Below are 16,352 nucleotides of genomic sequence, written 5' to 3'. Positions count from 1 at the left end.
TCCACGGCGACATCAAGCCTGAGAACATCTTGTTGTTCAATCACCTGGATAAACCACTGGGCATCGGCACTTTAAAGATTGCCGACTTCGGCCTCACGGAGTTTCACAGGCTCACATCGCGAACGCGGTCGTTCAATCACGGTTCCGACGCCAGACAGCCCGCACCTACCTACGAAGCGCCTGAGCTTGTGCAGCTTGGGGAAGTGTATTCCAGGAAGGCCGATGTGTGGGCCTTGGCTGCGTCTTCTCCGAGTTCTTGACTTGGGTGGTTCGTGGGCACTTGGCTGTGGGGGAGTTTGGACAAGCCCGTGCTATGGAAAGAGATTGGGATGATTCTAAGAAGCGGTTCAGGTGGGCAGAAGACAAGTTCTTTGTGGCAACTTATCATGACGGCGGAGTTCCCGGAGCGGTCCGAACTTCTTTGAAACTTGCCGTGGACAATGTAAGTTTTGTTTCTTCTTTCGTTCATCTGATACCCATAATATCAAGAGGCTTTAACTATTTTGTCAAGACCCGCTGACCGAGATCGTTGTAGTGGCTTGATGAACTCCATCAAGAATCAAAGACCGAGGAAGCAAACTTTCTCACAGACTTCCTAGACCTACTTAGGCATGAGGTCCTCGTATGCGAGAGAGACAACAGGATCAGCTGCGAAAGGTTGGTAATGGAACTGGAAAAATTCGCTTCTAGGGCCGGTAAAAGCCGGTCAGATGATCCATACTGGAAACCCCCACTACCATCATTTCGACAAGATTCTCCGAAACGAGGAGAGGCTTCGAACGGCAGTACTGAACGGCGGGTGGCCTTCGCCCATCAATCTTCAGCCAGCTCGGACAGCTGGATATACGTCGATGATAACAGTGTAAGATCTGGTACAACACAGTAGCTACTGTGGAATATGGAAGAAGGTTGGGTATGGTTTATTGGGCTCGAATTACAACAATCAGGTCCTACGTATGCTGATTCCGCCAGCGACACCGGAATCTGTGGCCCTTTCACTCGTTATACGTAGTTCAAGTATAAGCATATATGTAAATATAATTAGACATAGTACATTATCGTTATTGGAAAGTTTTAAAGCATTCCTCTAAAGCGTCCCCTGCAGCATTCCTGTTCTTTGTTTCATTGATATACTCTAGGTTGACTTGCTATTATTTGCTATGTAGAAGTACAAATTCATTAAGGATGGGAATCCCAACTTTTACGTGCCCAGGAGCGGGGGTTCCAAAGACAATAATAGAATTACTATGTATTAAGCCATCACAGGTCCTTCTTCAAGTCGTGTTCCTGTTGTTCTCATCGTCAGCAAGTAAGAACCCTGGAGGGACATTGTAGTGGCCTGGAGCTTGCGTTGATTCAACAACGAAGGAGGGCCAAAAAGACTTACAGGCTTATGATCCGTCTCGTAGTCAACGTGAACGAATGCTCTCTCTACTCCAGGCAACTTTTCAATCTTGATCTGGAGAGCCTCAGCGACATCATGGGCAACTTCAAGTCTCTCATAACGGTCCATGACAACGTCAATCTCAACGATGTATCGCGGCCCGCTGTGGTATGCGCGGACTGTGTCAATCTGCTTGACTTCGGGCGAATGAGTCATAGCTAACATATGACTCTGTCAGTTCTTATCCTCACAACTTGTTGACTAGGAGCTGAGATCAGCTTACCGATATAAGTGATGAGTTGCAAGAACTCAGGCTCAGCAGACACCCCAATCAACAACTGAAACTCCTCGTACGCAGTTCTCAACCACAACCCCGCAATCAAGAACGACAACAGAATGGCGCCCATGGGATCGATCCACCACTTAATCTTGCTACCAGCCGAGAAGGTAAAAATACCGAATCCGTTGATGAAGAGATCGTTACGGTGGTCGCGCCAGAGAATCTCAACCTGGGAGTAGATATCCTTGATCGACCAGCAGTACAACCACAAACAGAATTTCGTCCCAAAGGCGATGGCGACGGCAATGACGGAAGTAAAGTGGAACTCATTCGTCTCCTCCTCCGACCCAGCAGCCAAGTCCCGGGCCGACATAACAATCAGCACCAGCGAGACGGAGAACATGATGAATGAGAAGACGATATTTCCTGCGGTAGAGATGCGGGACTTGCCAGAGGGGTACTTTTGCGTATCAACCTTTTTCACCGCGCGGTGAGAAAGCAGTAGCAGGACACCCGACAGCGGATCAAAGACGGAGTCAGCCATGGTGGTGAACAACGACAGCGAGCCCGATGTTATCGCAGCATAAAGCTGCAGCGCCGAGAGAATAACATTGGCCGCCAGGCTACCCTTCACAGCGATCTGGTACTTGAGGTTGTTATCACCCTGCGTCTCTTTTGCCTCGCGCTCGTGGTCGTCTACGCTCTTGAGATAGGAGCGGATCTTGTCATTCTGAGCGCGGTAAAAGTCTTGGAGCTTTGCGTCTTTGGCGCCGCCTCGGGTGAAGCTGTGGTGGATGAAGCGTCTGCGGGTAGTGTTGCTGCTGTTGTTTCGCGGCTTGTTTGTGTTGTAGGCAGATGTGAGTTGGACTATATCGGCGTCGGATTTGATGTGTGTGCCAAGGTTGTAGGGGTCGTTGATCTCTGAGGAGGAGAAGGAGCGGGATTCTGGGTCGTTGCTGGGGGAGAGGTTGGCGAGATCGATGCCTGTGCTCGGGGCACGGTGGGTTGTGGTAGTGGTTGTAGACATTATGAGATGAATTATCTTGATGAACGAGAGCTCTAATCTATCACCAACAGCCTTCGATGCTGCGTAACGTGAGCTGAACTATGAGAGTTGTCCTGGAATATCAAAAAGATTTACGACGAGGATGTGGGATAATAAGGTAGGGAAAGTTGAGGCGGGCAAGCTCGTAAGGGAGGGAAAGTCCAGTCGGGCCCGACCAGGGAGGCAACCGACACTAGGGCAACTTTTGACGAAAGCGAAATGAGTGAGGGATATTTGAAGCGAGGTGACGGCGCATCATTCGTGTAAACATCCCCTCGTGCGCCGCTTCATGGCGCTAGACAGGGATGAGCTTGGGGCAAAATCGGTTAGCTACGCAAGATGATCTCGACGAGCTACCTGACTTGGTATGGCCTGGCGGCAAACTTTTGCCGCTGCGCCTTGGGGATGACGGGATGCTTGTTTGCTGACATTTGCTGGCCGTTGATTGCCACAACGTTCGTTGCCAAGATGATCTGCCTGTACGTTGTTAATTGTGTATGGGTGGACGACAAGCGCGAAGAGAAATATGGGTGGGAAGAGAGGCTATGCCGGAGACCAGCGTAATGACGCAGTCTCAGACTGATGGATAAGTTTTCAAGTCTGACTGACTGACTGCTAGCTACTGACAACTTTTGACTCCTTCAGTAAGGACTGGGACAAGCTTCGACCGCATATGCCAAAGCTCTTGGTTCATCGGTGGCCTCACAACGCCGCCAGAGCTACTTCCCCGCCCGATGATTTCACGAAGCACTCGATACTCGGTCTACTTTGCGACATCTCTGTTCAATGTCTATGCTCGGCTCTACAGCAAGTATCCCGCCTGCCGCTCATTCCAACCCAAGCCCAAGGCTAAAGCCGATTCCCATTCCTTCCGAACGCCAGGCCAATTCCTAGAGAACATTAAACCATGTCCTAATGCAAGTCGTTTATAGTAGTCACCATGTGACACTATGCTAATCCACCTCGAAAGCCCAAAAACAAATCCTAGGAAACGTGTCATAATACTGGTCGGGAGTCCATGCAAACTTCAAATGGGCGAAGCATGTCCGTTGGCGGCGCCGTTCGTCGGAGGACCATTGGCTCTGGATGCTACGGTAAGCATCTGCTTGAACCTCGGTCCCAGCGCTTGAATAACCGCCTGCACATCCGGCGCTTCGGGCAAAGAAGACAGATTCATGTCGCGGACGGCGGCAATGATCTCGCCAGCATCACTTGACGCAGAACCCCGCTTGCCCTGCGTCGGTGCCAACCCCTTGACATCTTTGCCCAACCGCACCGGACCGACAGGCCTCACGGGCGTAATCAGGGTATCATCCATCAAGTTCTGCCACCGCACCAAGTAGACACCCGGGCCAGCCATGCTCGTCGAGTTGCCCTCAATGATGGTCTGCATTCGCGTCAGGGACAGCTGTTCCAGGTCCCGTAGGTACGCAGCGTGGGCGTCGATAATGGGAAGGAGGGCCGCTCTGCTATTATCGGGAACCTGGTTGAAGATGTCACCTAGCTGCTCCTCGATGCTCGCGCCGCCATTCTTAGTCTTGTGGAACGCAACCAGGGAGTCCTTTGCCCACGCCCTGAACTGGTCCATGACTTCTGGGCATTTGCCGCCCACAGCGTGCAGCCACTTGTACAAGAGATGCTTATTGTCCTTGCACAGCTTGACGTAGTCCTCCACAGTGGGCATGGTCTCCGTGTCATCCTTGCTCTTTCCTTTCTTTGGTTTGCTGCAGGCGATCAACTGGTCGAGGAACATGTGGTAGTCCCTGACATGGTCCGAGAGGTCGACTTTATTGTGTACGGCGCGGATGATGGGATCCATCCCGGCTACTGCCTCACGGACCGCCTGGGTGAGGTAGTCTGGGCTCTGCCTGCAGAGGATGCTGATGATTTCTTCCCGATCGCGCATAGCCAGCAGTGCTGCATAGTATTCCAGGCACATTGTGTGCTCGTCCTCGCTGAGGTCGGAAAGCAGGATGGGGTTCGCGGTTTCGAGGATGACGGCGATAATGGACTTGTCCTGTTGCGCGCTCATGGCTCTAATGACTTCGCGCTCGGTAGGAGGGGACTGAGTGTGGGCCTTGATGGCGTCTAGAGCGCCTTTACTTGGCCTATTCTTGTCTTTGGCGATTCTGTCAATCGTCTTCTTGAAATCTGCGCAGTCCCAGCCGAGGATAACGGAGATGATCCTGCAGTCATGTCAGTCTTCCTATGTCGCTCAAGGCAGTGTGCTATTCTCGGCTTGAGGTAAAGAAAACGAACCTCTGCATAAGATTCATGCCATCTGCAGCATCCTTTGTTATGCCAAACCAGTTCGAAACCGAACCAACACTGAGCTTGGCCAGAAAGATCTTCATCATGCCAGCAATCATCGTCGCAGCATTGCCGACCTTGAGTGTCTGCCGTACCATGTTGTATGGCACCATCTTGTGGACCTGCTCCATAAGCTTGACGAGGTACTGGCCCTCGGGTGAGACAACCAGAACTTGGTGGGCAAGTCCAGCCAGGCTGTAAGCCCGTGTTAGTCAGTCTGATCTCTTCAAGCCGCCTTCGCATAGAGCAATACTCACTGGACAATGATGTACTCGTTCGCCGCCTGGGTCATTGGAGAGTGTGATTCGAAGTCGTCCGTCTCGGCAAGGTGGTCAAGCAAGCTGTCGCAGAGGTCCCCGTAAACGAGGTCATGCATAGCATCATCCCAGGCCTGCGCCAGGTCTTCCGCCCTGTTCAAGTCATACTGCTTAAGTCGCGTCGAGGGGTCGCTGTAGGGTCCGCCACCAATCATACCACGGGCGACGGTCTCGATGACGGTAGACGAGGCGGTCGCAAGGGTCTTTCTAGTACCCAGCGCGCCCTTCTCGTAGCTCTCGGACAGCTCGGCCTCGGCGAAATTCTTGAGGATGCCCTGGACCCGGACGTTCCAAAACTCGGGAACAAAGGAGGAGACGCCCGGTAGCTTCAGGATGAATCTGGTGAACAGGGATTGTAGGAGTGGCGCTGAGGATTCTGGGGCGTAGGTGACGGCCTCGCCGGGCTTGGAGCTCTGCGCAAAAGGGTAGCCATAGTCGGAAATGGTTTCTGGCTTCTTGAAGTCTTCGATCTCGTGGTATGTCTCGAAATGGGTGAGGATGTTGAACAGGGCCTTCGTCTGCTCAGCAGTGAGGCCTGAGGGCTGTTGGGTCGCCATGATAGGTGTTCACGATGACGATACGCCGAGGGCCGTTAAGTGCTGGAGATTCCTCTGCCAGTCGCTTTCTCTTGAACGGTGTCGATATCGTGGCGAGCTGTAGCAGAGACTATTGGTATGTTGGGAATATTTGGTCCGTATTTGGTCCGCAATCCAGGTCTGCGATGTGAATTATTTTGTAGGCAAGAGCCGGGTAGACGTAGCTCCCAGCTGAGGCGAAAAGGATGTTGCGTTTCTGGAAGGTCCCCGCGATTGTGTTCGGTCACCGGTGCTCCGGTCGAATTGTGGATCACGGGTACGTGACGTCACGAGACTTTACAGTATGTCACTGGTTTGTTTTCCTTAGAATTTGTGCAGAGGTAGGGAAGGCGCGGGGAATATTCACCACTTAAAGAATTTAGCAATGCCCTCTTTCATACGTCGATTCTCTGAATAGAAACAGTGAACAGACCGCGGGAGTCGCCGTGTCAAGTGTCAGTGTCTCCAGCGTCTCTGCCCTGCGCCTGTCGGCTTTGTCTGGGCGACCCTCCTTTCTTATTCGGCAATCTGCAGCACCTTGCATCAGTGCAGATTCCCAGATCTGACTTGACTCTTTTCAAGCATCTGATTTTACCAATACTGCATTACCTCCTTCCACGGCTCTATTCCTATTGTCATGTACTGTCATGTATGGCATGTGCGCTAGTGGTCTTCCCGAGGCATAGCAGAGCATATGCGGGCTCAGCTCAGCCCACATCAGCTTCCCATTACTTGCATGTATCAAGCAAAGTACGTGTCATTCAATGCCTTCTCACACAAGTTTCGTCCGTTATCTGAAATGATTGGATGCCTCATCACATCCAGCTCCCTTGGACTGTAGAAAACTACTGCCCTTGGTCGGGGAAACTGGCCTATTGTGGCTGAGTAAACTCACTGGGGCTAAGCTTATTCTGCAGGGCGCATGGTCGAAGCTATTCCGCATCTTCAGCATCAAGCTCAACGGACGACGCATTCTCATCTTTCCGAACATGCTAGATAATCTCGATCTACACCACGTTCAGCCATAAAGTCGAGTTTGCCTTCGTGCACTCATGGGCTCAATCTCACGTTGATGTTTACTCACTTCAGAAGAAATCTTCACCTCGTATTCGGTCTCCCGGCCGGCATCTTCCCCCGGCATGAAATGCGACCCTCAAAGACCCCCGCAACCGAATGCGCCGGGTTTCAATCCTGTCATGGCAAAAGTCAATGTTTTTGCCCCCCACCAGGAACGCGTCCGAGGGCCAGTCGAGTCAAAGCACGAGCTCAATGCCCAAACAGGTAATCACACCAGTACCAACTTTTGGTCCTCAATGATTACCGTGATGGCCAGTCTTGAATGGCTTGATGATGTGTGTCCAGACCCGAAGAATCGAGTACAGTATCGTCATCGATGGAGACACTCACTCAAATGGCGACATGATATCTTCTAGTAAAATACACTGGCCTGTTGGTTAATAGATATGCCTGACTGGTTCAAGAGGACAGCCCGTGGTAGTTTCAATAATAGCTACTACTGGAGATCGCCACATCCTCCGCACTACTCTAAGAGATGATAATCATCCATTTGGAATCGACAGTCGGACTCGCAATCGGACGGTACTGGATCCGATGGCTATTCGCCTTCAGTATGTCGCAATCCGTCAGATTGCCAGACTCCGCATCTTTCAAGATCGGGCCGCGTCTGACTGAAGCTGCCAAATGGATCCGAGGGCGCATCAGTTGAGGTCAAAGCAACAGGGCCGGATCCGACTTCACGGTGATCTAAGCATTCGGATACTCCTGTTGTCTGAGATGTCTGAGATATCTCAAAGACCATGATATTTCGTGGTCTTTTTTTGATGAGGAAGCAATTACCATCGATTGCGTAGTCAATCACAACCTGAGGCTCTGCATCTAAAACCAGCAAAGGTCACTCATCTCACTCGGCGTGAGTTCATGAAATATGAATGAGAATGACCCGTGAAGCGCCTCTTCACAAATGAGGCACAATCAATTCGAGCAGCTCCGGGTGCAGCGGAACCAATCAACCCCGGATCAGACGGTCCCTACCGATCATCTCCCCACGGGGTCAAGATCCATCTGCCCGGGTTCACTCGGGAAACGGTCGGCCGAAAGCCTACTTGACGGTGGACTCGGCTCCTGTTGGCCCGAGTCAAAAATCGCCCATCTTCTTCCCACGAATGAGGAGTGCTTCATCAAACGCTATTCAATCGCTTTCCCACCCGTGCGCAAATTAAGCAACGGCCCGTCAGTATTCATCTAGCTTAGCGGTCCCGCCGTTGTGTCTTTTGCCTCCAAATGACCCCTGGATTACGCGGGGAAATGCCCAGCTTAGAGGCCTGTCAGTTCAGTCTGGTGCGGGGAGACATGATGGCATCCCTGGCACCCTTGATGGCGCTGGGTGCCGAGATCCGCTGTCAATGACACCTTCGCCTTGAGAAGAAGATGAATAAAAAGGAAGCTGTGCCTTTGTGAGCTTGCTTAGCGAAACAGCTAGAAAGACCTCGCGCCTGTCTTTACCAGCATCACCATCTTGATCTGAACGAAAATAAGTTGACGATGAAGTTTTCTACAGTTTCCCTCCTCCTGGGAGCTGGTTCGGCGCTCGCGGCACCCACGGAGCGCTCCGAAGTCGACGACCAACAAGTACTCTGGCTTGCTGGCGACAGCACGATGGCACCGGGCGGTGGACACAACGGCACCCAGGGTTGGGGAGAGTACCTGCACTACTCCCTCGATTCATCAAAGATTCGGGTCAACAACTCTGCTTACGCTGGAAGAAGCGCGCGCACCTTTACAAGAGAGGGCCGGTTCCAGCGGATTATTGATGAGGTGAAGGCTGGTGACTGGGTTGTGATTGAGTTTGGCCACAACGATGGACGTACGTATCTGAATTGCATCGGTTCTACCTGCCCAAACATGAACTCCTCTGACAGGATTCTAGCTGGCAACCCGATCAACGATACAGTCAAGAACCGAGTTGACTGTCCCGGTATTGGAGACAATGTCTGTCCTGTGCTATTCAAGTACGTCCATGGATCTCTAAGACGCCCGTACCTCTCCCGAATGACGACGATCTAACTTTCTTTAGCAACCAAACGGAAGTAGTACAGACATACACCACCTACCTCCGTAACGCCTCCTCCACCTTCCTCTCCCTCGGCGCCCGCGTAGTCATCTCTACCTCGACCCCCATAAACCCCTACTCGACCGGTATCTTCTCGTGGGCGCCGACCATCTACGCGTGGTACTCGTGGTACGTCGTCGAATCCCTCGGCGGACCCGCGGCCGGCATCTACTACGTTCCGCACGGCAACTACAGCGCCCAGGCCCTTCAGGTGCAGGGTCAGCAGGCGGCTGTCGAGGGCTACCCCATGGACGCGGTACACATGTCGCCGAAGCTGGCGGACTCGTTTGCTGGGGCTTTTGTGTTGGGGCTCAAGTGCGGGACGTCACCGCTGCAGGAATATGTTGTTAATGCGACGTCGAGACTGGAGGGTAATAGACTGGGAACTTGCCTCCAGGTTAATGCCACGCTGCCCATTTAATACCCCTTTGAACCCTTGGATAGAAAGCTTATATTGTAACTTAGTTCTCAATACTCGAGTAGTGTCAAACTGTAATAGACTACATCAATTGTTGGTGTAAGTTGAATGGCCAAAAACCGAATGGCTGGATTGAATAGAAAACCCGGATCTATCAAGTCACAATATAGACTGGCCCAGTACCGCAAAAGATACAGTAAATCACTTGTAAGAAGTATCATTTTGCACGTATCATTGGCTGCATGACTTGGAAACGTAGACGGTAGATTGTGGGTCTACAAGTTCACGTCTGATTGACTTCGTGGAGGAAGTTGGATTCTAGGTGCGCAAAAAAGTGATACTAAACTTGGAATGTAATAGTCCGCGCGGTTGCCAAGAAGTTGAGAAAAGCATTTTCAGAAGCCGTACGTAAGTCTACTTACCGTTGCAACCTGTTTCCGCTACTGAGATGGAGCAAAGCCATCCTCAGAGTCGGAACTAAACTCCTTATCGCCGAAGATGTCAGGGCCATTGACAGTAGGCTCAAGGTGGTAGGCGCTCTGGCAACTAGAGCAGCAAACCAGCTGAGTGCGGCAGTCGCGCTGGATGGTTTGGCATCTGATGCCGTTCTTGTAAGACGGGCAGTAGACAAAGTCGGACTGGGATGAGCTGATGGTGCGGCCGCACTGGCGGCACTTGGTGACGTTGAGGATGTAGTTGCACATGGTTGCGATGTAAAGTACGTCGTGAATTTGTTAGTACGAGTGGTGATGTTGCTTCGAGCTGCTGGTGTCAGATGAAGAGTGTCCTGTGGAGCGTTGAGTTGAAGCTGAGAGTGATGCGTTGAGATGATGAGTTGAGAATGAGTTGCAGGAAGCTTCTAGGGCCAGTCCATGGAGGCACTTTTATCATTTTCAGTCGGGAATTTGACGCTGCCTGTCGTCTTTCATCAGCACTCAGAGGTGCGAAGAAGTCTTGTTCCATCGATTAGACTGATACCTTAGACTAAGTCATTGTCAACTGCTCTTTGTGAAAGAGGACAGTGTCCTAGAGCACATAAGCCGAATCAATCTTTTAGAGTTGTCACCTTCAAATCTTTCCTAAAAACCTCTTGAGGACACTTTCTTTGTCCTCAGGTCAAAGAAAACGACAAAGGGTTCCTTCACCTCAGAAAAGGTGACCAGACCAATCGGACTTTTCAATTGGGCCAAGGTTCCTATCAGCTTAGAAAATGTCCGCACTGGATGGTTTAATACACACAGTATTATGTCCTAAGATTGAAGGGACTGTGTCTGACATTTCTATCCCGAGAGCTTCGCAAATAACTGCCTCGACTTGGTCAAATGTTTGTGGTCTCGAGGAGGAGCGTTTGCTCTGTGTGAATGACATTTGTGGGACACAAACATCGCCAAGACTTGCTTTCTCCGAACTGGGCCTCGCACGCGCATCTTCAATGTAACATCATTTGCAGCCAGACCATCGGGCTGGGTTTGCCAAAAGGGACTTTTCGTTGGCCAAACACCGAAAATTCGCATGGTTATTGTGCTGACGTGGGATGCCTCGTTGCACTAGAAGAGGGGCTTTCCGCGGGGGAGTTTCGTTTCATTTGCTGGATTTGCTTCTTACCCTTGAGCAGATCAATAATGACCATCGAAGCGAACACATTGTGGTCCCTCGGACAATCGGGGTGCGGAGACCATGTCCGTAGTAGTGCGCTGCCGTTGGGACTAGACAAACATGTAATCTTTTAGCTCTGTTGGAACCAGATTCCGTCACATCAGATAACGAATGCGGCTTTGCTTTAAATTGACAGTGGCCGCTCGCTGTTGGAAGTTTTTTTCGTTCCAACTTCTTTCCCTTGTGCGCACCGCTATTCAAAACTATTCCAACACTTGCACTTTTACTCGGGCATTAGTCAAACTGTACCAATGGGCTCTCTTGAGAACAAGACGTCTGTAGACAAGATGGAGTATGACACAAAAGAGAAGCTCGCTGCCTTAAGCGTCATCGAGTGAGTATTAAGCGCAATCGAAGTGTCTAAAGTCTGAAACAAGGTCGACTGACTCCTCGTCAAAGTCCAGAGATCGCAGAGGTTGGTTGGATCTTGTTGGCATGAAACAAACCTGGCCACTAATCATACTCCAGTACCTGGCAGGTGAGCATCCCTTGCCAGAGTCAGCTCCCCCGGCCCCAGACACGGAATTCGAGTACTCCATCCAAATCCCAATGCGCGATGGTGGCCGTGAACAAGAAGCCCGCGTCCACAAGCCCTCCACGTCAACAGGCGCAAAGTCCCCAGTCATCGTTCTCATCTATGGAGGCGCCTTCACAATGGGTGACTGTCGCCAGATGAGCCCCTGGGCCAGGATTGCCGGGAATCTCTACAACGCCACTGTCATCAACCTCTCCTACCGTCTGGCACCTACGCACCCTTTCCCCGCGGCCCCCAATGATGTTGAAGATGGGCTCAAGTGGGTTTCTGAGAATGCGCACACATTAGGCGGCGACTTGAGTGCAGGGTTCATTATCGGAGGTCCATCCGCCGGCGCGAACCTGGCAGCCGTCATGGCACAGAAGACAGTTGATGGCACCACGAAGCTCGGGGCCCCTCTCACCGGCGTCTGGCTCCTGGCACCGCTTTTCCTCGAGGACGACATAGTGCCCCCAGAGTACAAGGATATCTTCCTCGCAAGAGAGCAGAATGCCGAGGCCCCAATCTTCAGTAAAGTAGCCTGGGGTTATCTTGCAGCCAATTACAAGGCAGACATCAAATCAGTGGATTATTCGCCTTTCAACTCGAAGAATCCTCACGTCGGAATGCCACCGACAGTTGTGCAAGTTGGAGGTCTAGACTTCCTCAGGGACGACGGGCTTGTTTACGAGAAAGCTCTCAGAGCACACGGGGTTGAAACCCGGCTAGATGTGTATCCCGGCGCTCCACACGGACATTTTATATTCCCTGGTGTCAAGTCCGCGTTCAAGGCGAACATTGATATCTTCAAAGGCCTCGGATGGCTTCTCAAGCAGGAGGCTTCGGAGGATGAGATCAAGAAGGCGGTTGTTGCGGATCCTTTCATGACTGTTCCGGAGAAATCATCAACGGCCTATGACGCCGTATTCCGATGACCATAGAAACTTTAGAATACCGTTACACACAGTATCTTACAACTCTTGTTTGGCACCCCGTAACTCTTTGTGGCTAAATCTCTACTGAGGAGCATGATCAAGAGAGCGATGATGTCAGCTGGTAAGATTGTTTCATGATTCTCATTACTATCATTAATTTGTATCGGAGTAGCAATACTCCAGGTATCGTTAAGAGGCCATTGCTCTCGTTCAAAGACATTAGTACACAGTTGTCAGCAATTGCTCGCTTCGTGTGACTATCTTTTTCCACGCAACGCTTTTGGCGCCTGTTCTCGACTAAAAGTCTTGATCATAGCGCTCTTCCATAAAATTCCCGCTCATCCCTGGAAAGAGTTAGAACAAACATTGACGACGAATCGGGCCAACATACCTCACCTCATCTGTTCCTGGCTATGGCCATCGTGATCAATCCGATCATCGTTACTATTAATATGATCATCGTCTGACCCTCCTTGGCTTTCTTCATCCACGCTCCGAGCTCGCACAATTCCTTCGAGCTTGAAGTCTGGTATGTCCACCAAGAGACAGCTTCCGCTCCGTGGAAGATCCCGGGCGTCGTCCAAACTGGTCTCTTCCGTCGTCAATAGAGTGCCTTTCCCTGTTGTAGAGGTAACTGCGCTCCGGTACGTGTTGAGCTCCATGTTGTTTGAGTTTTCGTTGCTATTATCGTGGTTGACCTTGTTATCGTAGCCAAGGGTAGATGCCTTTTCCTTGATGAAGACTCGCAAGACTGGGATGGATGACCCAATTATTGCGGTGGCCGTTTCCACGGCGGTCCAGATAGTTACGTCTTTTCCGTTGACTTGTGTAAAAATGTTAGAAAGTTGACAAAAGCAAGATGCAAGAGCAACTGGTCAACTCACAAAAGAAATCACCTTGCTCCAGTTGTACGAGATATACGCCCTTGATAATGGCGCATACGCCTGCCCTGTTTTGAGAAGTCAGCATGAGGTGATCTAGCACCGCGGCTTGATATCCTAGACATACAACCAGCCTAGGCTCATTGCGAAGCAAACGCCTAGCTTTTCATGTTTCCTCAACCGCATTCCCCAGATGAGCTTCCACGGGATGATTGCCAACACAAAGTCCATGAAAGCGCACCAAGCCGCGTTGAAGATGCCGTAGTTGAGCGTCACAGACTCATCCCAGCAGGTCCCTGGCATCTGTCTGTTGAAGTTCTTCTGCACCGGGGTGCACTTCAGCCATGTCAAGGTTGCACTGGGAAGCATGACCACCGTCAATGTCACAACGGCGAACCAGACAAACAACCTGAACCAGCCGGTCGTGAGCCGCAGGAGAGTTACTCCAAACCCAACTTTGCTACCAGTTGAAGCAAAGCACGATATCGATGCGCCTACTGAAGTATACATGGCAATCGTCAACAGATTGGTCTGAGGAGTGATGTCGTAATAGTGACGCCCGAAACCTAAGTTGACGCCCATTTGAGTGATGATCGATTCGACAAAGAGACAAGTCTATAAGTCACCGTCAGTCCAGTTATCAGACACACAGATACCTCGTTGAAAGTTCCATATACGTACCCATGAGAAAAGAAAGATATAGTCATCCCACCAGAGCTTCTGTCCCCTACTTAACTTCGCGTAGACTCGCAACGCCAGGAAGGCGCCACAGAAGAAGCAGAGGAACCATGTGATACCCGCTATCAGAGGACCGTTGCTCTCGATGGGAGCCATCGTAGCCGCATTTGGATGAGAAGTATGATGGCCTCGAACTCGAGCAAGTCGAGTTGGAAGCTGGTCGTTGGAGGGTATGGTGAGAATTCTGCCCAGGAGAGGCCAAGGCCTGGAACCGAATCGCCGGGACCCTTTATTGGTTGGTCGGCGGAAGTGCCGCTGCAAAGGGATGGTCAGACATTGATCGTCACTAGTTCAGCTTTTGACGATTGAGGGATGGGGAAGTCGGGGTGAGATTGGATAGGTCTCAGCGAGGTGTGTAATGCTAGCGTGGATGCGATGTAACGTACACATACCTAAGCCATTCACTGCGCTGCAAACTCTTTGGAATACTTCAGCGTATATGACTCGAGCCATGACGTGGTAAAAGAGGTTGGAGACTGTTCGCGGGTGCATTCGTTCTAAATATCGAAACAAACTGGGCAAGCAGAGTCTCTCTTCTGTGTAGTGCGGGATGCAAAAGCCGGAGGCGCGCCTTGCCCCCAGCCGCCACGGGCAAACCTCCTTGTTTAAGGTTCTTCTTGAGGCGCACGGTGGCGGGTTATGAACATATCCTCCTCGAGCTGAGGCGGAAGTCGTTGCTTTTCCGCCTTCTGGAGGATACCTTCATCGTAGCGAACGGGGAGACCGTTGTCGGGGTTATCCAATTGGGGAGGCACATATCAGACGACCCTCGGGCGGTCCTCGGTGATAGTGCTGAAATGGGTCAATCCAAACATTGTTCCAGACCACAGGGCAAGGGTGGAAGATTCGGGGGACGAGCCGATGGCGGGAAACACTCTCTATTTTGCCTAGAGCTTAATCAGAGTTGGGATGTGAGAGGCTCTTGTCATTGGGTAGTGAGACCTATGCAGTCAGGCGAAGCTCCAGCTTGGTAGGGGCTCCTGATGATTCAGGGTGGGCCAGTGGAAAGTGAGTCAATTTTACGAGAGCAAATCACATAACAAGTCTTGCTCTATGAAACGTAGAAGTACTTCAAGCGTTGTATGTGGCGTCGGGCTTGATTTCGCCATTACTTGTATCGATGTATTCCCAAATTCCCCTTTAAACCCCTCTTGCCAAGATCATCTGAGCCAAGAATGCATTTGAATCGGCCTCGATTGTCAGCGTTAACCGAAGTTCGATTTGATCGCAACCTCAACACGAAGTTCGGTATAAATCAAACTTTCTAGCGAACTGCGTCTCCAACACTAGTGAGATTGGGCCGAATACACTTACCACTCATTTACTTCCATGAGAATTCGAGACGCACACTTACTTGCTGTGAGGAGAAAACCCAAATAGTGCTCGGACACAGATCTGCGTCAGCTAATGCGACATTTGTGCAGAGAATCAGATGCTGTCTCGAATGTGAGCAATCATCTTCTTGGTACGGAAAGGTGTTCTCTTGGCAACATCTCAAACTGCTTCAAACTCGTCGTTGACGTCGAAGTTTAAAAGGACCATTGCAGCCTTACCAAACTTGCTCCCTACAACACGGTATTGTTATGTGATGACTTACGCGATCAGGCGGGGGTTTGGCCTCCGCATGAGCTTGAGGCGTCAGACTTCGTCTAGACCCTGCCAAATCTAGACTTCGAGATAAACAAGATGGCCAAGACGGGCATAATATCTGCTTGTGGATTTCCCGCCACAACCTTATTGACGATTAGGTAGATGAATCAGAATAGTAGAGTCAGATATGTTGGATGAGTGGTCTAGACGCCGGCTATTGGAATGGCAAGTCTAGCATGAAGACATATGCTTTCTATTGAGACTTCACTACAATTTGTCTAGTATCTTCGGCACCCGCTCGTTGAAACTTTGAGGGGATAATCGAACTATTCCCTAGTCATGGCACATAGTATTCGGGGTACATTTCTCACGATGTTCACAACAATCCGACGCTGTTTTCTGGCATCTCGTATCATAATGGTCGATCAGAAGCGCTGTCGAGACCCTGGTAGCTTTCGCGTCGGAAAGAATAGTTGAGTTGCACCATTCACGAACGATAAAATATCCCAAACCCTGCAGCCCCTTAAAATGCTCAGCTCTGAGGCATCATACACATACTCGTTGTCTTCCGGAGTGAGA

General features: G+C 50.9%; 5 protein-coding genes across 5 annotated transcripts; 2 read left to right on the top strand and 3 right to left on the bottom strand.

Annotated features, from left to right (window-relative positions):
• Nucleotides 1-1,260: 1,260 nt before the first annotated feature.
• Nucleotides 1,261-2,691, bottom strand: N0V96_002609 (uncharacterized protein; the record flags this gene model as incomplete). The annotated part of the gene is made up of 3 exons (XM_065756572.1): nt 1,261-1,287; nt 1,388-1,581; nt 1,668-2,691. The coding sequence occupies 3 exons, from the start codon at nt 2,689-2,691 to the stop codon at nt 1,261-1,263; spliced, it is 1,245 nt and encodes a 414-aa protein (XP_065614941.1).
• A 1,045-nt stretch (nt 2,692-3,736) lies between these two features.
• Nucleotides 3,737-5,893, bottom strand: N0V96_002608 (uncharacterized protein; the record flags this gene model as incomplete). Its single annotated transcript, XM_053187355.1, has 3 exons — nt 3,737-4,895; nt 4,969-5,214; nt 5,277-5,893. The coding sequence occupies 3 exons, from the start codon at nt 5,891-5,893 to the stop codon at nt 3,737-3,739; spliced, it is 2,022 nt and encodes a 673-aa protein (XP_053054859.1).
• Nucleotides 5,894-8,473: 2,580 nt separating this feature from the next.
• On the top strand, nt 8,474-9,462 carry N0V96_002607 (uncharacterized protein; the record flags this gene model as incomplete). The annotated part of the gene is made up of 3 exons (XM_053187356.1): nt 8,474-8,795; nt 8,859-8,940; nt 9,006-9,462. The coding sequence occupies 3 exons, from the start codon at nt 8,474-8,476 to the stop codon at nt 9,460-9,462; spliced, it is 861 nt and encodes a 286-aa protein (XP_053054860.1).
• Nucleotides 9,463-9,899: 437 nt separating this feature from the next.
• On the bottom strand, nt 9,900-10,163 carry N0V96_002606 (uncharacterized protein; the record flags this gene model as incomplete). Its single annotated transcript, XM_065756571.1, has 1 exon — nt 9,900-10,163. The coding sequence occupies one exon, from the start codon at nt 10,161-10,163 to the stop codon at nt 9,900-9,902; it is 264 nt and encodes an 87-aa protein (XP_065614940.1).
• A 1,239-nt stretch (nt 10,164-11,402) lies between these two features.
• N0V96_002605 (uncharacterized protein) lies at nt 11,403-12,564 on the top strand (the record flags this gene model as incomplete). Its single annotated transcript, XM_053187358.2, has 3 exons — nt 11,403-11,449; nt 11,515-11,530; nt 11,584-12,564. 3 exons carry the CDS (start codon nt 11,403-11,405, stop codon nt 12,562-12,564), a joined length of 1,044 nt encoding a protein of 347 aa, XP_053054862.2.
• Between the last annotated feature and the right edge of the window lie 3,788 nt (nt 12,565-16,352).

Source organism: Colletotrichum fioriniae (genome assembly GCF_027942845.1).
Source record: "Colletotrichum fioriniae strain IMI 355084 chromosome Unknown scaffold_2, whole genome shotgun sequence".
NCBI classification, from domain to species: Eukaryota; Fungi; Ascomycota; class Sordariomycetes; order Glomerellales; family Glomerellaceae; genus Colletotrichum; species Colletotrichum fioriniae.
This window is presented reverse-complemented; position numbering and strand designations above follow the sequence as displayed.